The sequence below is a fragment of the Panicum hallii genome, chromosome 2 (assembly GCF_002211085.1).
Source record: "Panicum hallii strain FIL2 chromosome 2, PHallii_v3.1, whole genome shotgun sequence".
Lineage (NCBI taxonomy): Eukaryota > Viridiplantae > Streptophyta > Magnoliopsida > Poales > Poaceae > Panicum > Panicum hallii.
Window position 1 is genome coordinate 47,105,390 of NC_038043.1, and position 22,702 is coordinate 47,128,091.

The window sequence follows — 22,702 nt, forward strand, 5'->3', positions numbered from 1 at the left end:
CTCAATTGGATTGGGGCAAGGCAAGTCCGCAAGCACCTTGTTGGAGTTATTCCGATCCAAGCATGTATTTGTCACGGTTAACGGCGACAGGATGACCGAAGTTACCTCTTTCTCCTCTTGCTTCCTTGCACGTTGCTGCCCGAGGAATCCATGCTTTGGCTTTGGCGTCATCTTTTGCATGGAAGAAATTCACTTCGACGTCATCTTTTTGCAGCGCGCAATAATCTTCTCGCACTTGGCTTGCGGATCTTTTCCTCATGAACTGCTCCGTCATTCCGTGTAGCTTTCGTTCTGCTCATGCCGGTGTTTTGAGAGCAAAATAACAGTTTAGTACTCTAAAGTCTGAAGGAAAAAAGTCAGTTTAATACATGTTATGCATAACCACGCAAAGAATGTTTCATTTCTTCAGAACAGACGCAAAGAAAATTCGGAGTATAGGATCATACGGCCTGGAAAGTCAGATGCTGCGAACTCCATCCAAGGCCCCGTTTAGATCGCAAATGTTTATAACTTTTGGCACTTTTTGGTACTGTAGCGTTTTCGTTTGTATTTGACAAATTTTATCTAATCATGGACTAACTAGGCTTAAAAGATTCGTCTCGTGATGTACAATTAAACTGTGCAATTAGTTTTTTTTTACATACATATACGTTTACTGCTCCATGCATGTGTCCCAAAATTGATGTGATGGAGAGAGAGCGTAAAAATTTGGAAGTTGGAAGGATCTAAACAAGGCCCAAGTTAAATACATTTGACAGTGCCCGGCATGTAGAAATATCTGGCGACGAGTGGACCCAACCAAACAGCCCCCAGGATTCAGGCAACGGTGGGTGGCGCTCGGTTGCTCGGAAGGAGGAGGCAGGAAGCAACCCGCCTGATAGGCGGCAAGCAAGGCTCAATGGAGTTGCAAGAAAGCGCCATGCTGCATGATTTGTTGTATTCAAACGCAATGGAAAAAGGCGCTAACGATTCCTTGTAATCCAGATTAAGGAGTGTAAAATAAAGTAGACTGATGTATAGTCAAACAGCACGTACAACACGTCATACACAATCAGCTGACCTGGCCTCTCCTTTTTTGTTGGAAAAAAAATAGCTGAGCTATCAGTGCTGTTGATTAACATGGAAGATAACCATATGTTAAATCGCTTTATTAGAAAAAAATATATCAACTCATCAGATTTCCAGCTACCAAAACATTGATTCTACTCTTCTTTCTTTTGATGCTATTCCGCTCAATTTTGCAGCAATTACTGGCAACACATGAGCAAACCTGCTGAAGAGTGACTGAAGAACAATTTTTTTTTTAAAGACCACTGAAGAACAATTTGTATTCGGAAAACACTCTGGAGAACAATTTTCAATTTCAGAAGGAAAGCGAGCATCTGAAGGAAGAAAAAAAGAAATGTGTTCGTTTGCAGCTGCATTAAAAAAGAGTTTTCAGATTGCTTGCGTTAATTTACTTCCGATTAACACCTGATCTTTTGGTACCTTCGTTTTCCCTCTCTTGTTTGCAATTAGCACTCCATCGACCATCTTGAAATGGACGGCGATAGAGAAGAGATTTAGAGAAGATTTATTTCTGAATGGGACGGGATCATGTCAAATCCGAGAAGGAATCATACTATTTAAGCAAGGAGCAGAGGCAGCAGGATGGAGTCCGCTCCACGCCACAGGGGATCCTATAAATTCCCCGCCTTTTCTTCCCCACTCCACTCATCACAGAACAGAACCTCTCCCCTCCCTCCCTCCCCCCCCCCCCCCCCCCCAAAGGCTCCAAGCTCTCCAGCTAGACTGTCCTGCTTCGGCGCTACTGTGCACAGCCATCGACAGCGCACAGCAGAGTCTATCCTGTGAGCACTGAGAGGCAGCGGCAGCAGCAATGGAGAGGCCTGCGCAGGCGCCCAGCCAGCTGCCGCCGGGGTTCCGGTTCCACCCCACCGACGAGGAGCTGGTGGTGCAGTACCTCCGCCGGAAGGTTCTGGCTCGGCCGCTGCCGGCAGCCGTCATCCCCGTCGTCCACGACGTCGCCAGGCTAGATCCATGGGACCTCCCTGGTGCGTGCGCACGCTCTCTTTTTGAGCCGCCGTGATGCTTACAGCTGCAGAACAGCGTGGTGTTCAGATTCATGGAAATGGAAGGTTGGGACAGAGTTTTGATGTTCCTTGGTTGGTGTCTGCAGGAGCGAGCGAAGGGGAGGGGTACTTCTTTAGCCTGCGGCGAGCGCCGGCGACCGGCCGCAGGAGGAGAGCCGGCAGCGGGTACTGGAAGGTCACGGGGAAGGACAAGCCTGTGTTCCTGCAGTGCGGTGGCAGGCGGCAGCTGCTTGTGGGCGTCAAGACGGCGCTCGCCTTCCATCGCAGCGAGCCGTCGTCGTCGTCGCGGACAGGTTGGGTCATGCACGAGTACCGGCTCGCCGTGCCCGGCGGCGTGGCCATGGCGGAGCAGAGGAAGAATGCGAACCATGTAAGAATTCCCCACCAATGATTTCATCCTTCTACTGTCTGACAATTTTACCGAGACGGTGACTTCGTTCTCTGCTGTTAATAGCAACATACCACTGTCAATTTACGGGCCACTTTAGTGTCGGAGTTATTAGTAGCTAGATTAACTAGGGTTGCATCAGACTCACCCTACCATCAAATCAAAATGTTCTGCTAAGTGGTTAAGCTCATTTGGATATGCCAAAAAGCAATAGTAGTACTATGTATCTAAATATATGATGATATTCAGAAAAGTCTAGTTTCTTCAAAAAAACAAAAAAGTCTAATTATTTCAAAAATACGTTTTAAGAAGTCATTGAAATGGTTTGCTCCAAAAGAAGCCAGAGATCCATGCTCTGTAGCATTTGCCCGTTAGGCTTATGGTTTTTATTCTTATCCTCTACTTCACAGCCTATGCTTATGTTAGGCTTATGCGTTAACACCGGCTTCGCAACCCAGAAAGTTCCATTTCTTTGGGCAACTTGAGACTGTGACAGCTTAACAGCGACTACTAAACGCAGAGTCATGTTTCAGATCATGCAGATATGAGAATCTTGCCTCCTTCTGAAGTAGCTTGGTCCGATTTGCAACCTCGATCGCGATAGTTCACTGTAACTTACATTTTACTCAAAATTTGGTTTGTTTTGTTTTGCTTATAATCGACAACGTGCCAACGACTCGCAGGCCCGCGTTGTTGAGCCGGGGGAGTGGGTCGTGTGCCGGGTCTCTCTGAAGAACAGACCAAGAAGAAGCAGGCCAAACCGGGATGGCGACAGCAAAACTCCTGGAAACCGCACCTCCATCGCACACCGCGCGGCGCCGCTGCAGCACCGGGAAGGTGACGGACGGCAGCCGCCGGTGTCGCCACAGCCGTCGTCATCAAGCTGCGTCACCGGTGTTACCGACATTTCAGACCAAGACGAAGTTAGCAGCAGCAGCATCAGGATCAGAGATGCTCCAGCAGACTCTCAAAGAGAGGCCTAGGCGTGACGAACTCGAAGTTTTTGTTTCCTCCCTCTGTTTCTCCTGCTCCGTTGCCAGTACTTTTCCTGGTACCATACAGTGATGAGTTAAGCATCAGGTAATCAGGTCCAAGGCAAGTCCAGCTCAGGAACGATCTTGAGATATGAAACAGTTGTGCCATCTGTATCGCTTGTAACTTGTAAGATTCGATAACCTGAATTAATCAGGAGCAGTAGTTGCTACGATTCAGATGCTATTTGAAGTTCTACAGCACTTATACAGGCGCTGCACCGGCCCACTGGGTGTGTAAGGTTGCAGCTGACTAGGTGAATTCCTCGCACGTTGAAATGATCGTGGCCAAGAAAGGGATAAATCGGGACTTTTCAATTTGTATCAAGTTCTTAACCTATAATTAGTGTTGCCCAACTCTAAAGTTTAAAACTTATAAACTAGAGCACACTAGCAAAGAGATCCTACGTAGATAAACACACTAACATTGATTATGATTCCTAGTTGAGATCACACTATTAAGGATAACACCTAGTCAAGAGAGCACACTATCATGCAAGTGTCCTGCTCAACAAACAAGCAAGCAAAGTGACAACAAGTAAAGAACTGCTGGAAAGTAAAAGGAGGGACACGAGACAACCAGATTTTTTTCCCTGGTATCGAGGAGTTGACGCTCCCCCTAATCCACGTTGGAGCACCCACTAAGGGTTAAGCTCCCTTGCATCACCAAGAAGCAAATGATCACTAAGAATGCTCCTTCTCCATCTCCGGAGTGGCGAGCTTCAAACCGTGTGCAATCTTCTCTTCTTAGAGCTCCTACAAACTCCAAGAGCTCACCAAGAGTCATGGATCACCAAGACCATCTAGGTGCCGTCAAACACCAAGAGTAACAAGCCTTAAGCCTTCACTTGACCTACACTAAGCTGGCTTTAAGCTCAAGCACACTTGTTACTCTTCAATGGATAATTTTTCTTATTTGGATCAAACTCTCAAGCTCAAACTCTTCTTCTCATGGTTTCTAGTCTTTCTTTTCTGTTCTGGAGTGGCCTCTAGTATTCAGAGTGTCAAAGGCAGATCGAGTAACCCAGGGGAACTCAATTTATAGGCGAGAGAACCAGACATAACCGTTGGCAATCACTTCCCCGAAAAGCATAAAGCGTCGGTTAAACTGGTCACAAGCATCGGTTCAACCGGTCACAGTGAGCTGTGAATAGTAGCAGTTAAACCCTAATAGTGTTCTTGGCTGACATCATATGCACCGACAGTTTATACTGTCGCTCGTCGGTTTAACCGGTGCTGAAGAAATTCTCAGTAGGCAGTCAGGTTCAACTCCAAAATACTTCTGTATAAGCAAACTACCGATGCATGATGTCTTTGATGATAGCGTCGGTTTAACCGATGCTGTAGACTTTCTTGACCCAGGCTCATGCAACTCCAAAATGCTCTTGGTATCAGTAACCGGTCATTGCACCGACGCCTCTGAGCATAGCGCCGGTTTAACTGATGTAATATGGTTTCTCTGACTTGATCGTCATTTGAATTCCTGGATGCTTTTTATAGCGTCGGTTTAACCGATCCGTTGAATGTTTCTACTACTTGTGCAATTCACTGAGTTTTTCTTCAAGTTTCTTCTTCTTTCAACTATTGCTTTGAATTCTTTGAGCTGCCTAGTACCAAGCTTGAGCAATTGTGTGTATTTTTAAGGCCAACTTTCACTAGATCAAGCTACTGACTTAAGAACCCCTCTTAATAGTACGGTTGAAGACTAAAACTATAAAATCTGAACAAGTGTCTGAGTCATTGACACACATTTCAATAAGAATTGAGGGGTCTCCTTTCATATATAAAGTATGTGACATTATTTGATATCCCCTTCAACACACGTTAGTCACGTATAGTTGTCATTAATCACCGAAATCATTAATCACCGAAACTTACCATATGCAACTATTGACCTAGATGCTTCACACGTTGCTGCTGGAATTCGATGAATAAGTTTATATAAGAATCTAGGATGAATGAAGCAAATTCGTTAGAAAAAATGTAGAATTGAAACAGAAAAGCTCATGATCAATCAGGAGCGGTTAACGTCACCCCTTATAGCCGATCAAGATGGCTCATGTAAAAGCAAATTGTAAATGCTCGAGGTCCAACTGTAAGGTTGGAGGAGGAACAATGGCTCCTGCATATACCGGTAGATCGGGAGAAGTTTCTCAGCATGGACGCCTCATTGGCAAAATATAAACAATGAAAAGAGACAGGGTGAGCACGGTGGAATCCATGACAACTGCCATTCTTGGGAGCACAACCCGCATGGCATCATCTGAATTCTGAAACCTACTTGATTGGAGGACAACCGGGGATGAGGAGAGATGCTCTTGAACGTGTACAGCATTCCCACAGTGATAAAAAGAGAGTGTGCCAAACTAGAGCGAGCTCATGAGCTCACCTATACTGATTAAAATCAAATGACCATTGAGTTCTGTAGTTGAGTAAAGTGGTTCTCAATGTTGTATGCATATTTGTTTAAAGATATTTACTATTTAAACATTAATATTTTTAAGACAAAAAAATAGTGAATATTGGTAGTTTGCTTAGGGTTCCTAAATATTATTTTCCACTTTACTATTCATATTTTGTTGTTAGTGTAAAAAGTTTGAGGATTCGAGCATTAATTTCTAGTAAGACAAATCTTCTTGTATTGATAGGAGTAATACTTTTACCACAATTGGCGTGTAATTGTAATTCATTAGGATTTATTAGTTCTACTGTTTCTTAGATGGGTTACGTGCTTAGCTTTTGAGTCATATCATCAATCAAGGCGGGTTATTAGTCAATAATGAATAAAGAGAAAATTAGTGTCGTAGCTCAATTCACGTGTGTTCAGAGAAAACACCTTAGTTCCTGCAAAATAATTGCTTCATTGACATGTGGTTAAGCTCTGTTTGCTGCAAAAATTATTGGAAAAAAGAAAATATAAAGTAAATTTGCTGATGCACGATTTTTTTGCAAAAACTGCATTAAAGTAATAGTTGAGTCCGACCACGTGTGTTCAGAGAAAATCTTAGAGCATTTCTAAGAGCCTTTCTAAAATCTACTATCTAGATAATTATTTAGAGAGACATCTGAGTAAAAGTAGTTCTTTGTACTCTCCAACAGCTTTACTGCATTTTGATGTAGTCTAAAGAGCCATTCTCGCTTTCTATCTTTGGCTAGCGAGAAATTCGAAATAGAGAAGGTCTATATTTAAATATCCAATTGAAGAGTCTTGGAGGGTAATTTTTAATCAAAATTTTTATTTCTAAAGATATAAAAAGTCTTTTGGAGATGCTGTTACTGTTAGTTTTTTTAGATTTGCTGTTACTGTTAGTTCCTGCAAAATAATTACTTTCAAGACTTTCAACAAATCGGCCCATTTTCTCTCTTAGTGTTGGCTTTGACTGACGGCTCGGCCCACTCGCTCGACGAACCGGGGCGGGCCGTCGTGCACAACGCCACAACCAGTAAAATCCGACCACGAGGCGGGGGCGGGGGGCTTTCCTGTAAAAAGCGCGCAAATAAAAAATCTCACGCAGCCACGCAGGAGACAAATCCACGCTTTCCTTCCTCCTCCCTCGCGGCCAACTAACCAATCCCTCCTCTCCTCCCTTCCTCCCTTCTTCCCTGCCATTCTCCCGTTCCGTTGCGGCGTCTCTTCCCTCCCCATCCCCTGCCTCCGCCGCCGCCTCCGTGCCTAACACCCGCTCGAATTTCCGCATCCGCTGCCGCGCCGATCGCCGAGGACGAGGATGCTGGGCGCCGCGAGGAGGCAGCTTGGATCCGGTCCCGTGAGTGCCGAACCCATCCGCCCCTGGCCCTACCGCCGCGGGTTTCTGGTCGCCTCGCAAGGTTTCGATCCGTAACGGTGTTTTTGTATTGTTTTTTCCCCTGCGTGCAGATGCTGGGGCAGGTTCTGCGGCGGCTCCGCCCGGCGGCGAGGGGGTACTCCGCTGCGGCGAAGGAGGTGAGGGCCCGCTTGACCCGAACCCTACTTTTTCCTCCTAAACGTGGACGGGTCGAGGTTGCATTGGTGTTAGATGTCGTGATGTGAATCGTAATTGCGATTGTTCCGTTTGTCGATTGGCGGCCTCACTGTAACGGGGGTAGGTGGTTTAATCGGTGGGACGTGCGGTTGCGTTTATTGTGTTCTAGTTGTGCCATGAAACGAACTGTTTCTAGTTTGGTGATGGGTTGGTCGGTTTGTTATGGGAGTGGTTGGTGGGTCATGGACTCATGGAAATGATTCGATGCTCTAATTTATGGCTTTCGTCTTAGTGGGGTGTGCTTTGGTTTTGTGTGGTGCTTGTTAATTGGACAAATGCTATTGGAATATATTCTTCAACTATATTTTCTGTGCTGAGATTACTGCCTGCCTGTATGTAACTACTAGGGTTAATTCCAAACCCTGGTTGATCATAATGTTTCAAACCTTTGACAAATCATTTGTGCCATATATATAGATGAAGCATGTTTGTAGTTCCTAAATGTTGGAATTGTACAGGGATTCATACAGGGCTCTGGTCACATTATTGGGTTTAGCTACATTTTTATGCTTTTTAAGATTTGTTTCTTCTTTCTTTTGATCTTATTTGCTTCGTCTATATGCCAGCACCTGCTAATGTTTCTGTTCCCACATAGTAGTATCAACATCTTCATGTGGCAAGTTTTATACATTATTATTTACATGTTCAGATGACTGTCCGTGATGCGTTGAACTCTGCACTGGATGAAGAGATGTCTGCTGATCCTTCTGTCTTCCTGATGGGAGAAGAGGTATCACTTGAAACAAATTCAGGATTATGGTCTTTTTGCGCCTGTTAAATGGATCTCTTATTATTCTTGTTCATTTGTGGTAGGTTGGAGAGTATCAAGGTGCATACAAGGTGTGTTAAATTTCTGAAGATTAATGCCTTTATTCCACTTGGTAACTGAATATTGATATCTTAAGTCTTACCATCATTGATAGTATTCATTGGTGCTCTGTTGCAGATTTCTAAAGGCTTGCTTGACAAGTATGGTCCTGATAGGGTTCTTGACACGCCTATCACAGAGGTACGCTACTAAAATCTTGAATTGTTGCTGTCTATTTTCAGTCTGTGTAAACATGATCACACACTTACTCATTTCCCTTTGTATCCTCAGGCTGGCTTTACTGGAATTGGTGTTGGTGCAGCTTATCAAGGTCTTCGACCTATTGTAGAATTTATGACATTTAATTTCTCGATGCAGGTCAGTTTTTTTTTATTGGGAACTAATGAGCAGTTTTTTACTTTTTCGTTTCAAACGATATCCTTAAATGCCTGAACATACTTTAATGGTTGGTAATTGCTATGCAATATTCACTTGTTTCTTTAGTATGGTAAATTATCTTCTGGATAGTCTTACAGTATTTCTTGTATGGAAATCATCTTGACCGCTTGGTTGCATAGCACAAACATATTTTTCCTAGCCACGTTGATTACAAACTATCTATAGATATGGGGAAATTTAACTTCCGTTGCTAGTTCCATTCCTCATGCTTATCTTCCCAGAATTACTGTTGAAAGCATAGTTATTGAGACCAGACCGGATATAGAACCGGCAAGGCTCTCGGTTCACGATTTGATTGGTTGGATCGGTTAGACCGCCGGCTCGAAGCGGTCTAATATGATATATATTTAACATTAAACACAAGCGAACTTGTGGCCTGGTGTTGGGCTAGCTGCTTGCGATGCCCCAGGTCGGGGGTTCGACTCCCACCAGATGGCCTTTTTGTTGAATATAAGCAGCACACCTAATTTGTACGGCCGGTCTGCAGGCGGTTTTCTACCGGTTCCTCTCCCGGTTTCTTCCGGTTCTCTGTAAAAACTGGCAGTTCGAACGATTTTCTCCGGTCTGATTGCACGCCCGATCTTTTAACCTGACCGGACCGACGCAGGCTCCGGTTCCGGTTTAACCGGTCAGACCGGCCGGTCCGGTCCGGTCCTAATAACTATGGTTGCAAGCAATCATTTGTGCATGCTTTACTCGTGTGACTGAGACAAGGGGTTTATAACGCATTGTCTTTTGGCCATATGCTGTGTACTGATTGTAGCTTATGCACTGATAATGAATTCCTAATGTATTTTTTCCATTAATGTCATCAAGTGAACTCAATTTTCATATTTTTTAAAATAATACACAACTATCTATGCATGTCCAGGCTATTGATCATATCATCAATTCAGCTGCCAAGTCAAACTACATGTCAGCTGGTCAAATCTCTGTTCCTATCGTTTTTAGAGGACCTAATGGAGCTGCCGCTGGAGTTGGGGCTCAACACTCACAGGTTTGTGACAGGGAACGACTCATGTAGTTATTTGTCTGATCATCATCCTACCGCTTTCTAATTTTCCATTGTTATGTTGTTGCCATATTTTTTTGTGCTTGTTTCTGTAAGATATACTTGCACTATTAAGATGGCAATCCTTTGATGCTCTGTGAACCTATTTGCAAGTGTTTCTTTTTAAATTATCAGTGAAAATAAAATGATAGGTTTTGATCAAAGAAACCAAAAAATTGCATTGTGAGAGTGTCTCTGATACTGTAGGGAGCTGAGCAGTAGCTGTTTAATACTGTAATTAGTTTACTATGGTCATGAGAGTTCAAGATGCATAGTATCTATGTTTTATACATCTTATTGCTAGCACTTCGATTATGAAGTTATAACTGCACTACCTTGAAATTACTAACTCAACTTTATGCAGTGTTATGCAGCTTGGTATGCTCATGTTCCAGGACTTAAGGTTCTGACACCATACTCTGCAGAAGATGCTAGAGGCTTGCTAAAAGCTGCTATTAGGGATCCTGACCCTGTTATTTTCCTGGAAAATGAATTGCTGTATGTCAGTCTGATCTTTTCTAATTATTTTGCTTACTAGCCTGCATTTTGGTGAGATTTTATCATACTATTTGCAGTTATGGAGAATCATTCCCTGTTTCTGCTGAAGTGCTTGATTCTAGTTTCTGCCTGCCGATTGGCAAAGCTAAGGTATGTTGTCGTGTCTTCTGTGCATGTGTATGGTGTATCGGAAGGCGCTGGTTTACGTAGGACTATTTGCATAAGTTTGTCTTGATGCTTCGGCTGAGTTTTTGTTGATGAGCCTCCTTGTTTGTAGAGATCAGAGAAAGACTTATAGATATATATTTCTGGAGTAATGCTTTCTATTTCCATATCAGGCTCTACCTGACTTCCATTTCTGTTCTGTGCATTTAACTGCGGGCCTCATCTTTGTGTAGGTAGAACGTGAGGGTAAAGATGTTACCATTACCACATACTCCAAGATGGTTGGTTATGCTCTCCAGGTATGTCATGTTGCTCTTGGTAAACAATATAAAGGAGGATGGGATTTTTAAATTATTAGTTCATTGTCCGGCTTGGCAACTAATTAGCATTTTTTTCTATGACGTGGTATTTCTGTAAGGATTTGGATGTACTGCATCAAGCAGTTACTACTAGTTAAACTGATCTGCAAAGCTGTCCATTTGAAAATTTTAATTTTGGTTTTTGTTCTAAGAAGGATATTTCTATGGCAGATGGTTTTAGTAGTGCTGATGTCACTTATTTTTCTCCATTTTTCACCATACTGTACTTTGGTACATTTTCATGCTCAATTTGTCTTCAGGCTGCTGAGATACTCTCCAAGGAAGGAATCAGTGCTGAGGTAATTCCTCTTGTATAAGATATAGTTTCACTTGTTCAGTATAACTGATCAATACAGGATCTTGTTTTCTTCATATGCCATCTTTAGTACATTACCTTTGGTTCATATTTATTGGCAGGTGATCAACCTTCGATCAATCAGACCACTTGACAGAGCTGCTATCAATGCATCTGTCAGGAAGACCAACAGATTGGTGACTGTTGAAGAAGGGTTCCCCCAGCATGGGATTGGTGCTGAGATATGGTTCTCTCTCTCACTCGTTCGCTCATCCTCTCTACTCATGCTTGTGTGTAGTATCCAAGTATTCTAACACATATGTTTGTTGCAGCATGTCTGTTGTAGAAGAAAGCTTTGAGTACCTTGATGCACCAGTTGAGAGGATCGCTGGAGCTGATGTACCTATGCCCTATGCTGCCAACCTTGAGAGAATGGCTGTTCCACAGGTCCTCTTCTTTGTGTTCCATCCTAGATTTTCTATTGTCTCTTGCACACACTGCTCAAGATTGCTCTCTTCTCCATGCTTATAATGTCATTTATGACAACATTTAGTTTGTTCATCTATATGTTTAACAGAATTTACGAATAGTATGCCCAGTCCTTTGGAATTGTACTTGGGGAGGTACGCATGGGATAAATTGAGACCACCCTGCCTGACTATGTAAAAGATGGGCAGCAGTCATAAAAAAAACGTTTCCTTTTGTTAACCTTTACATTCGGACCATTAGATGTGCATGCCATTTTACCGTAAACCTTTTTTTGAGCATCCATTTTACTGTAAGTTGGGTAGCATAGGCCCACAGTTTAAATCATGAGTCAGACACTGTTTTCAGCTTCTGCATTTCTTTTGCACACTCCTGTATAATGTTGTCTGCCACCCGGATATGCCTGGAGTGTCCTGTCATAATTAGGAATTGGGTGGCTTCTTGTCTGTCTAGTTGTGCATACCAGGTAGCCATTGTGGTCAAAGTGGTCACAGCATAGCATCACTATTATTGGTTGGCAGCTTGGCTGCAACTCTTTGATGCTTTGCGGAAGACCGGAAACTGGCAAGACTTGGGTGTGTAGCTCGTTTGGTAGTGGCCTGATTCATTCGTAAGACAACTGAGGGGCATCTTTTGGGAATCAAATAATAAAATGTTGGTGCAATATTATATCTTGCGTTCTAAACATAGTGTCTGCACTGAGCGCATACGCGCATAATTACCTTATTTGCTGCCATTGGTAAAATCTTCATTTTTTTGCCGTGCCTAACATATCATGCTGCTGTGCTTACAGGTAGATGACATTGTGCGGGCAGCGAAGCGCGCCTGCTACAGGGCAGTGCCAATGGCAGCAACCGCCTGAGCCTGATCGGTGGACAAGCCTTTTTGTTTCCCTTCGCTTTCCTTCCAGCCGGAAACATGTAGTATTCATAGTATCTCATAAGGTGGTGGCAAATTGCCCAGACCCCAGAGACTCCAAGCGAGCTAATTTTGTAGATCTGGCATGGCGTGCTTTATTCCGATAGTTGAAGATGGATGATTGCATTCTTTCTGGTTTCAAACCCAATTCCTTTTCTATGATTTGTACACACAACCTAATCATGTTGGCATGCAAACGGATCACTTTGCTGTGACGCGTCATTTCTGTCGCATCGCATCTTTTGCTGCTTGGACCACAGGGTCAGTGGATGGCAATAAACTACTCACCACGATTGTGCATGCCTACTTTATTTCTTATCTGCCTGGAATTCACAGCAGTGGACATCAAATCTTCGAGTAAATGAATTACAGTGGCGTCTTCGAGTAAATGGATTAGAATGGCCCTGTCTGTAATTGAAGATCCTTTTTCTGATTTCCTTGAGAATTGATGTGTTTCCCCATTTTTCCTGCCTTGCTCAGTTGCTCTGTTCTTCCTGAGATCAAAACTCCGAACAGCGTCTCTTTGCCGATCCATATCGTTATCGCGACAACGATCCCCCACCGACATGTTGGCTAGGCGGGTACGCCAGCGACGGCGACCCTTGTCAGCGGGTCGTACGGCACGGCTAACCACGAACGCCCTTGTGCCCTGGCCCCGGTCAAAAGACCGCGCGCTTAATAGAGCGCGGATCCTGTGCCGGTAAGCATCAATCAGTAGAGTATAATAATAGCACGTCCCCGTCACCGAACGCGGCCCGGTTTTCTGTCCTAACTAAACAACACCCAAAAACCCCGTGAAACGAGGACGCCGCTGATTTTGGCATCGGGATCTCGTTGAACGGAAAGATGGGTCTGGTGACTCACGCCCTTGCGATATTTGCGTCTCCTCCTTTGCTTTCCGTAAACACACACTCTTTGACCGGACCAATAGGCCGCAACAAGCCAAAGAAGAATAGGCCACAGTCTTTGTTAGGAAGAAGATTAAAGAAAAGAATAGAGAGCAAAGCATGAAAGCAACACCAACCTTTGTGCTCCGAGAAAAAAAAAAGATGGTACCATACTGGAATGTGAAGGAATGGTAGACTGGCACAAAGCATAAGCAACGCCGACGGCTCAGTTTGACCAAAACAAAGACCGGAGCAGGAACCAAAGCAACCGAAAAAGAGATCGTTTATATTTTGTTTTAATTAAAAATTAAAATATCATCGTTAATTAAAAAGGGCACGTTAAAACACAGTGCGCGAACGGAGAAAGCGCACCAGCGCGGCACTCGCCCTCGAGCTCCGAAAAGGAGGAAAAAAAGAATTCTCCATTTCCCCACTCGCTCTCTCTCTCTCGCTCGCTCGCTCGTCAGTGAGAGTGTGCGTGCTGGGCTAGCCGCTAGGGTTTCCGCGAGCGCGAGCCCGAGCGCCGGCGATCCGGGGCTCGATCCGGCGCGGGCGAACCGGGTCCCCCGGGGGGTGGAGCGGAGATGAAGTCGTCGCTGCGGAAGCTGCGGGGCTTCGCGCTGCAGCGGCACGAGCAGCGGGTGGACCGCGACCGCGGCCGGGGCCACTCCACCGCCGCCGTCGCGGCGGCGGACGAGCTCCTCTTGGCTGCCCAGGTGCGGGGATTCACCTCTTCTTCCTTTCGCTGCGTGGCTGCGTGAGCTGACGAGCGAGCGAGCTGGGGTGGGCGGGTGAGTCGGTCGGGACTGCGGAGATTTGCGAGGGAGGAGCGGCGGCGGGTCGTGTCTGGCTTTCGCGGCAGCATGCGTGAGGTACGGATGCTGGGTTCCGGGGGATTGGTTTCGCTTGTTGGTTGAATTTGATGGTTCGGAGTTGGTTGAATTGCATGGGAATCCTAGTGTTCGGATCTGTGTGCTCCATTTCAGCGCACGCAGTTGCAGGTCGTTGGGGTTCCAAAGGGAGAAAGGAGCTTAGGCTGTTTCTGGTGTGATGGGGTATCGTCAGCTTACATTTTGATGTCGCGTATTTCAGAGAGAATTTCCGTTGATCTGCTTATCATTTGACGGTTTGCGAATTTCAACTCAATTTCCATGGCTATCTGTCATGTTTAGTTTGGTTTTTGTTGGGATGCATTCTCTCCTGTTCAGTGATGTGGTAATCTAGTGGTTGTGATGCCTGTGTGTGGTGCCGCGCTGGAGCTAGAAAAATCCAAACATTAGGCTGGTTTGTCTGCACTAGTGTAGTGCGCCAGCTAGCAACTAGTATTAAGCTAAATTCCTTGCAGTTGAGGGTGGCATTTTGCTTGATGGGGATCATGTCTAATCTAGTTGGATCAGACAAAGTTTTGTTCAGAAGTCCGTAATTGTATAGAAATGAACTAGTCAGTGAGGGTGTCCTGAATAACGAAAAAGTGATAAACTAGGGATGTCCTGCTGTTTACCAGCTGTACAGATTCATTCAAATTTCATCAAAGATACGATAGTTAAATTTTTTCTTGCATTAAGAGGGACTGGTTCTGCTTCCTGCTAGTTTTGTTCTGAGTTGCTGCTTTCTTTGTCAGGATATGGCAGATATGAGGAGCTGTTATGATAACTTACTTTCTGTTGCCGCAGCAATTGCAAATAGTGCATATGGTAATTTTCTTGTCTAAAGGTTTCTTTTGCTCCTTGAGATCAATTATAGCTTGTGATACGTCCTCTCTAATGTTTACTAAGGTCATTTTAGGACCGGTTAGAGTGTTGAACTCCGGGAGGTGTTGAAACTCCTTTCCCGACAAAGTCCGAAGCACGGCACCTTCTTAGAACAAAGCCCGGGCGGGGGGCATTTACCCTCGTGGTTGATTAAAAAAGATCATTTTATCACATTAATGTTCAGTGACAGTTTATGGAATATCAGTTATCATTTAAGTTCTCCTTTTTCTGTTTATTACTTAGGTTTGCACACTGTTTTGCGAATAGATACCCATCTGCTCTCATATGGATGAAACGTTTTGTCCTGACTCAAAGCTCGAAAGATCACACTGAGCATATTTAGGACCCATTTCTCTTAATTATTTACTCAATTACACAGGGACTGCAAACTTAATCATTTATTTTTTTTCTCACCTTGCCGACATCATGTAACCTCAGTTCGTTTGTATTTGCAAAATATTAGCATATAAATGGCTTTATATATCCCTGTTAAAGTTTTAGCGGCTAAATGTCATCTTGTTGATTGGATGTCAATAATTACTATTGCAGAGTTCTCTGAAGCCCTTCAAGAAATGGGAACTTGTTTGCTTAAAAGGGTTACACCAAATAAGGATGGAATAAATGGTAATTATGTTGTCTCTTCTTTTTTCTATGTGAACATGCTTGTTTTGATAATTGGCAGCAATACATGAACATCATTGTAATGAATATTCTGGATTTTGATAGGTTGTTGTCATTACTCATTGCTCATGTTGGGTCGTCATCATTATTTAATTCATTATCCTGAGGATTCCAAAGCTACCAATTTGATCTTCAGAAAATCTTACACCTATGTGCATACAGAATATCATATTTATACTCTTGTATAAATTCCCATTCATTTTTTATTGTTGTGTAGTCATCTCTAGAAAAGGTGGATGTGTTTGGATGATACTGTTAATCCTCCTGTGATGGTTGGTCACAAAAAGAAAAATAGAACATGCTGCATACATAAGTTAAATAACCTCACTTATGTTAGCTGCAACTGCAATTAGGCTCTTCAAGGAGAATGAGAGCTAGTTAACACAAATTATTTGCAATGCCCATCTTTGCTTTTTAGTTAGTAGTCACTGTCTCATTTTAAAAAAATAAGAGAGATATAACAAAAATGGGAAATATTTCCCCTTCTAATGCTTTTTTGAATATGACGTGTAACTTTCAACTACTTCTCATTTGTTACATATAAATTATCTCCAGATAAGGTTTTGCTGTTGCTCGGGAAATCACAATTTGAACTTCGGAAACTTGTAGATAGTTATGTAAGTTTCTAATTACTTATTTGTTTAACTTGCTAATTGCTATACTACAAGTTTCTATTGCTGATCCATGCAACTACCTTTCTCGCAGCGTGTGCATGTTCTTAATACCATCACCACTCCATCGCAGTCCCTTCTGAATGAGCTTCAAACCGTGGAGGTATACCTTTCACTCTGGTACTTGGCATTATGTGCTGGCTTATATTTTCTTCTTATTTTTGTTCTATGCACTGTATCATATTTTCTGTTGTTACACCTTTTTATCCTGTTTGTGGCCTTCTTAACGTATAACCGATATACACATGTGCTCCCTGTTTTCTCAAGAAGGGTAAAAGCTAGCAGTTTAGGCCATATTTATTTGCAAAACATGTATTAATATGTGCTATATGTGGTCAAGTGCTAGTATCTGTACCATAGTCCCTGGGCTAAAAAATAATCGTTGCCGGATGTAATATTGGTTTGCATTTGAAAAGACTTACAATTTTCCAGTATACCTCATGGGCTTACCTATGTTTATCAAAAGGTATGTTATGCAAACATGAAGGTATGTTATGCAAACATGGTTATGTTTAGATGCATAATTAAATTCTAATTTGCACCCAATTTGTTTCTGTATGCTGTTGCTGATGATAATGTTGCTTCTTGAGTTAAAATATTTATTGTTGTAAGTACTTGATTTAAGAGCTTTAGTTGTATGCCCACCAGACAACTATGTGTGATTAATAGAGTGTTTCCCATTGCAGGAAATGAAGCGCCAGTGTGATGAAAAGAGGTACGGTATTTTTACAGAATATGCACACAAATTTTGCATTGTTGACATGGATTTTTGAAGTTCTGATATTCCTTTCAGGGAATTGTTCGAATTCATGCTAAATGCGCAGAAAGAAAGGGGAAGATCTAAGGGTGCTAAAGGTGATACAGGAGCGTCGGAGCAACTGAAACAAGCTCAGGAAGATTATCAAGAGGAAGCAACTCTTTTTCTATTCCGGTTAAAGTCATTGAAGCAAGGGCAGTTCCGAAGTCTTTTCACACAAGCTGCTCGGCATCATGCTGCACAGGTGCACATTCAATCACTTGGAAAATTCTCCCTTTCCTCTTTTATGGCAATCTGTCCAGAAACTGATTTCGTGTAACATAATTATATTATGCAAACTAGCTAAATTTGTTCAGAAAGGGGCTCAAGTCCCTTGAGGCTGTAGAGCCACATGTCAGGCTTGCTGCTGAGCAGCAACACATAGATCATCAGTTCAGTGCACTTGAGGAGGAGGATTACTTTGTTGAGGATGAAAATGATGATGATTACAATGACAGTCATGATGGAGAGCTGTCTTTTGATTATGGAGAAAATAAAGAAGCTGAAGAATCTGTTAATGCTTCCAGGAGTCATACAGAGGTACTAGCATATCTTGTTATAAAATTGTGGTTAAATATCCTACTGAAGGACATTCTGCAAGTTGCTTGATGTGTGTGTCAACATGTCCCTCTTTACTCAGTTGCTCGAGTTTAGTACTTCTGTATCTTATCATATTAAATATGTAATGCTTGCATTATAGCACCTTATGATGAATGTTGCCTGTATGGTATTGAGAAAAAAAAACTTAGTTAAATTTGTTAATCAACCTTAGCTAGCAGAGAATGGTAAATGGGATTTTTCAAAATGAATTTGACACAAGTGTATATTTTTCCCTCTAGCTTACTTTGTTTTCTTTACCATTAACTGTTTTCTTATCCTGTTTTAAGAGTCCATCTGATTTTTTGATTCAGCAGGATTTTCTTAATAGAACCAAAGAAGAGTATTCTTCTATTCCACGTGAAAGACAAAGAATTGTCAGTCAGTCAGCACCACTTTTTCCTGAGAAAAAGCTCGAAACAGAAGAGAAAATAAAAGATTTGCGGCGTTCTGCAACAAGGAAGTTAAATACGTATGTTTTGCCTACTCCAAATGATGTTCGGGCTACTTCTCAGATGGTTCCAGGAAATCCAACTTCTGGACCTCTCGACAGCAGAGGTGCCTTTCCATCTCCGCCCCACCCATCTGCAGAAATGGGAGATTTGAGAGACAATAAACTACCTAGTCCTGCAAGATTATCTAATGCACAGTCTGTGCTGAAAGAGAGCAATACCAATACTGCAGAAACAAGGAAAATACTCCCATTAGGTGACATGGCCTTACCTGGATATTATGACTTGAAGACTTCTGATAATAAAAAGGTGAAGAGAGGGTCATTTTCCGGGCCAATAGCTTCCAGACCACGGTCCACAGAGAACATTGATGTTCTTTCTGCAGCACCCAGGCACAGCTCTGCGCATCAGCCAATTCATGTCAGAGTATCCCCCAGCAACTCACCGCCACCTATTTCCTCACCGAAAATAAAGGAGCTTCATGAGCTCCCTCGACCGCCTGTTAATACGTCAAAACATACAGCTTTTTCCAGTTTGGTTGCCCACTCTGCTCCGTTGGTACCAAATTCTGCCTCATTGGTGCCCAAAGTCCAAGACCATTTTAGGGCAAGACAAACACCGCCAAGTACTGCATCACCTTTACCAACGCCACCAACACCACCTGGGCCTATAGCCCGCAGTTTCTCTATACCTTCTAGGGGCACGAGAACATCAGGTATTTCAGATAGTAAAGAGACAGAGGAGCATCAGGATAAGGGAGCTGCCAGAATGAGCCTTTCTTCTCTTCCGTCAGCGCAAACATTCTTGGAAGATCATCAGCCCTTGTCAGCAGCTGCAGAATCAGTTAGCAAAACATAGGTAAGTTTTTACTCTGTTTATGTCTTATAAACCTCTCAGGTTTCTAACTTCTGTACAATTGAATAAGCTTCTGCATGTTGAATTCTGTAACCTTAAGAACAACAGTTGGAGCCGTCCAAAGTTCTTATGAGATTATTATGTCTGGCTAATGAGCCTCAGCAATGTTGGACTAATGTTGCTCTCATGTGCAGGGTATTTGGTGCTGAGGTGGATTATTACATTATCAAGTGTCTCGCTGGAGGAATATTGTACATATTAGCATGTGAACTCAGCCAGAATCGCGAAGTAGTTGGTATTTCGTGTGCCCTTTGGTTAAGATGTAGTCTGTGCAAATAACGGTTTTGCGGAAATAAATCCCCATTTTTCTCACCGATTGATTGATTGACGCGAGATTTGTTGTGGTTGCCCTCATTATTTGCTCTGAAGCTAGTTCTGAGCGCCATCTGATTTCTGCAGTTTATGTAATTATCACCTGGTTTCCTCTGCTTATGTAATTATCATCCGTTTTACCCCTGATCAAAACTGGAACAATCTCTGTTGAAGGGTAGGGAAATCCCAGTCCCCACTCTGTAGGATATTGACTGAGGAAAAAATAAAACAGAGCGAAGGGCTTTGTTGCTGTTGCATTGGCTCAAAACTGAAGGCTTGAGTTTGGCTCCCCGTTTTCTTCCCCAGAACTCGTAAAGCTTGACCACCTGCAAGTTTTTATCAGGTTCTCTTGTCCTTTTGAACCATGTGAAACTACTAAATAGATGCAATGCCGTGCAAAATCCACCCGGAGCTTTGGTTGGGGAATGGTCCAAAACTCCAAGATGCACCAAACGTACAGATGTTGCTGCTGCATTGGCTCAAAATTGAAGACTAATTTGTCTCCACATTTACCTCTCCAGGACAGTCTCTTATCTTGACTATCAGCAGGTTCTCTCCTTTTGCCTTGTGGACCAAGTGAAGGTGAAGCAGTGCTAAACAAACAAGAGTGATGTTCATTGCTCAATAAATGATTTGCTTCCCAGTTCTACATAGATGCGGTGCTGTGCTAAATCCACCTGGAGCTTTGGTTGGGGAATTGTCCAAGATTCACCAAACGTCCAGAGACACTAGAGAAGATTTTGAGCCTAGGGTAGGCGCGGAACGGAACTGTCGTGACTAACCTGCGAGTCCAAACGCCAGCAAAAAAGGCGCGGAACATCCACATTCGATGCCCACCGAACTTGTAAAAGTTGCAGCACGACCCTGGTGCGGTTCTGCCACAGCTCCATCAGGTACGACTTCAGGTGCGACTCTGAACGTTGTGCGTTGGCAAACTTGTGAGATTCCACGACGACTCGGCGATTCTGACAAAACCACGACGCACCGTGTCGACTGCGCAACCCCGGGGAGTCCCGGATCACCAGCGCAGCGCGCGACCGTGCGAGCGCAAGACGACGCCGGCGGCGCCCCACCGCACCGCGTCACCTTCAAAGAAGACGGCCATGCGACTGTGCGCCTTGACCACACGCCTCGACGATGAACAGCAGCACACGCTGGACCTGGCACGGTTCGGGTTCAGCGTTAAGGCACCAGAGTCACCACCCAAGTGCAAGTTTTCCGACCATTCTGAAGCTGAGATCCAGACGAGTAGCATGGACCGCTCCGAGGGTCCATTTAGAGGACTTCTACCAGCATCGGTTATACGCGTTTTGTATAAATTGAGATATTGTAGCGTGAAACTATGAACTGAAGCCAGATAAAACTATTTCTTTAGCTTCATCAGTGAAATCGTTTTGAGGAAGCCCTCTCAAACGGGGTCCAGACGAATAGCGTTGATGAGGATTTATCCCTTCGCAGGGATGCTGGCTTGTTTTGGGCGCGACGCCGAGATGATCAGGTCCAGCGTCCAGGTCCGTGCCGTGTCAAGGTGCCGAACGTGCCTACGCGTCATGTCGGCCGGCGCCTCCCTTTTTGCGAGGGACGGCGTGGGCTGTATTTTTTATATTTTAGCCTTTTTTAAGAAAATTCACGTTTGAATCTTTGGGGAAAGTATTCTCGGTTTTAAACTCTGGAGATCGGCGCCGTAACTCACGATGCTGAGGTTGCAGCCATCGGTAAACGTGGCCGCAGTGGTGGCGTTGACGTAGCAGAGAGCTCGGTGCCGTGGCGCCGAGCTCCCTGCCACGTGAAGTTTCCAGTTCCTTCTCCTCTCTATACGCTCTCACTTCCTTCCACCGTCTCTCGGTTCTCTCTCTTCCCTCCGCCCTCTCTCAGATCTCCGGCACCGCCGCAGCTTCCCCTCACTGACGCCCACCTCCTCACCGTCGCTGTCACCACCGCCGCCGCTTCCGCTGATCGGCGCAGCCACCGACTCCGCTCACCGACGGCGCCGCCGCCTGCGCCCCCGCTTCGCTCGTCGCGAGGCCCTTGGCAGGGAGGTCGCGCCCGTGCCGGCACCGCCCCCGCCTCCGTCTGGCGCCCGGCAAGAGTAAAGGGGTGGGATTTTTGAAAGTAGGCTCGGCGCTATAGGCCATGGCGCCGAGCTCGGCACCGAGATCTGTGGTGTTGAGGTTGGCGCCATAGCCTATGGCGCCGAGCTCCCTGCCATGTCGGCGCCACGTTTACCGTGGGGCTATCACCGGCTATCACCTCAACGCCGTAACTTACAGCGTCGAGACGTATTTTTCGCTAAAAGGATCAAAATGTAAAGAAGACGGCGACGTGGGGGGAGGTGGGCGCCGTGAGGTGAGGCAGCCGTGACGCCGTCGGGGCGGGCGGGCGGGGAGGTGGGAGAAAATCAGAAAAAGGACGGGGCGCAACTTTCAAGGCACGCGAATGACCACCACGTGCTTTGGTCGGCGGCCACGCGGCCACGGGCGTTTTTCTCCACGCTTTTCCTAATTCTCCACGGTTTCTTTTTGTTCTGTACCATTACCCCGAATGGGAGCACGCCGAATACCGAAAAAAATCTAGGGCTTTGATTTGAAGCTTTTAGTAAGGGTATTTTGGTTTTTGAGGACTAAATTTTAATCCTGTCATATAGGCTAATTAAAAAATCTAAGAAGTATTTAATATAAGCTAATTATAAAACTCATTACATAAATGGAGACTAATTTGTGGGACAGATCTATTAAACCTAATTAGTTCATAATTTGATAATAAATATGTGTTAATGATGAATTAATTAGGTTTAATAGATTCATCTCGTGAATATATCTCTATTTGTGTAATTAGTTTTATAATTAATTTATATTTAATATATGTAATTAGCATTCAAATATTCGATACGACACAGATTAAAATTTAGGGTATGAAACCCAACACCCCCGATGCTCGGAGTGACCAGCTGCGAAGGAGTTTGGGAGCGCCGTGATTGCGTGGTTGGCAAGGGAAGGCAATAAAAGGCATGTGTATGCTATTGGTGAAGTAATAGCGTAGAGGCAGCTATTAAAAAAACGGAATATTG

General features: G+C 44.1%; 3 protein-coding genes across 6 annotated transcripts; all 3 read left to right on the forward strand.

Moving 5' to 3' along the window:
- Nucleotides 1–1,740: 1,740 nt before the first annotated feature.
- On the forward strand, nucleotides 1,741–3,699 carry LOC112880320 (NAC domain-containing protein 83-like). Its single transcript, XM_025944871.1, has 3 exons — nucleotides 1,741–2,054; nucleotides 2,180–2,463; nucleotides 3,165–3,699. Exons 1-3 carry the CDS (start codon nucleotides 1,880–1,882, stop codon nucleotides 3,462–3,464), a joined length of 759 nt encoding a protein of 252 aa, XP_025800656.1. The 5' UTR covers nucleotides 1,741–1,879; the 3' UTR covers nucleotides 3,465–3,699.
- A 3,347-nt stretch (nucleotides 3,700–7,046) lies between these two features.
- On the forward strand, nucleotides 7,047–12,873 carry LOC112880318 (pyruvate dehydrogenase E1 component subunit beta-2, mitochondrial). Its single transcript, XM_025944869.1, has 14 exons — nucleotides 7,047–7,279; nucleotides 7,390–7,455; nucleotides 8,184–8,264; nucleotides 8,348–8,374; nucleotides 8,481–8,543; nucleotides 8,634–8,720; nucleotides 9,673–9,798; nucleotides 10,217–10,350; nucleotides 10,428–10,500; nucleotides 10,749–10,814; nucleotides 11,135–11,173; nucleotides 11,292–11,416; nucleotides 11,502–11,616; nucleotides 12,449–12,873. The coding sequence occupies exons 1-14, from the start codon at nucleotides 7,241–7,243 to the stop codon at nucleotides 12,515–12,517; spliced, it is 1,110 nt and encodes a 369-aa protein (XP_025800654.1). The 5' UTR covers nucleotides 7,047–7,240; the 3' UTR covers nucleotides 12,518–12,873.
- Nucleotides 12,874–13,836: 963 nt separating this feature from the next.
- Nucleotides 13,837–19,775, forward strand: LOC112880276 (uncharacterized protein At2g33490-like). 4 transcript variants are annotated; one of them, XM_025944816.1, is made up of 10 exons: nucleotides 13,837–14,176; nucleotides 15,082–15,154; nucleotides 15,761–15,835; nucleotides 16,448–16,509; nucleotides 16,598–16,666; nucleotides 17,250–17,278; nucleotides 17,357–17,564; nucleotides 17,663–17,899; nucleotides 18,271–19,266; nucleotides 19,458–19,775. In XM_025944816.1, exons 1-9 carry the CDS (start codon nucleotides 14,045–14,047, stop codon nucleotides 19,264–19,266), a joined length of 1,881 nt encoding a protein of 626 aa, XP_025800601.1. In that variant the 5' UTR covers nucleotides 13,837–14,044; the 3' UTR covers nucleotides 19,458–19,775. The 4 variants fall into 4 exon arrangements, with proteins under 4 accessions (XP_025800601.1, XP_025800602.1, XP_025800603.1 ...); XM_025944817.1 differs by having other exon boundaries at nucleotides 18,274–19,266; XM_025944818.1 differs by lacking the exon at nucleotides 13,837–14,176 and adding an exon at nucleotides 14,264–14,332.
- Nucleotides 19,776–22,702: the final 2,927 nt, after the last annotated feature.

What these genes read in the sequence shown, in the direction of transcription:
- LOC112880320 (XM_025944871.1), top strand. Translation starts at nt 1,880, where the DNA reads ATGGAGAGGCCTGCGCAGGCGCCCAGCCAGCTGCCGCCGGGGTTCCGG. An exon ending in AGATCCATGGGACCTCCCTG is followed by an intron (nt 2,055 to 2,179) that starts GTGCGTGCGCAC and finishes TGGTGTCTGCAG; the next exon opens with GAGCGAGCGAAGGGGAGGGG. An exon ending in AGAGGAAGAATGCGAACCAT is followed by an intron (nt 2,464 to 3,164) that starts GTAAGAATTCCC and finishes AACGACTCGCAG; the next exon opens with GCCCGCGTTGTTGAGCCGGG.
- LOC112880318 (XM_025944869.1), top strand. Translation starts at nt 7,241, where the DNA reads ATGCTGGGCGCCGCGAGGAGGCAGCTTGGATCCGGTCCC. An exon ending in TTCCTGGAAAATGAATTGCT is followed by an intron (nt 10,351 to 10,427) that starts GTATGTCAGTCT and finishes TACTATTTGCAG; the next exon opens with TTATGGAGAATCATTCCCTG. An exon ending in AGAGAATGGCTGTTCCACAG is followed by an intron (nt 11,617 to 12,448) that starts GTCCTCTTCTTT and finishes CTGTGCTTACAG; the next exon opens with GTAGATGACATTGTGCGGGC.
- LOC112880276 (XM_025944816.1), top strand. Translation starts at nt 14,045, where the DNA reads ATGAAGTCGTCGCTGCGGAAGCTGCGGGGCTTCGCGCTGCAGCGGCAC. An exon ending in AAATAAGGATGGAATAAATG is followed by an intron (nt 15,836 to 16,447) that starts GTAATTATGTTG and finishes AATTATCTCCAG; the next exon opens with ATAAGGTTTTGCTGTTGCTC. An exon ending in ATGAGCTTCAAACCGTGGAG is followed by an intron (nt 16,667 to 17,249) that starts GTATACCTTTCA and finishes TTCCCATTGCAG; the next exon opens with GAAATGAAGCGCCAGTGTGA.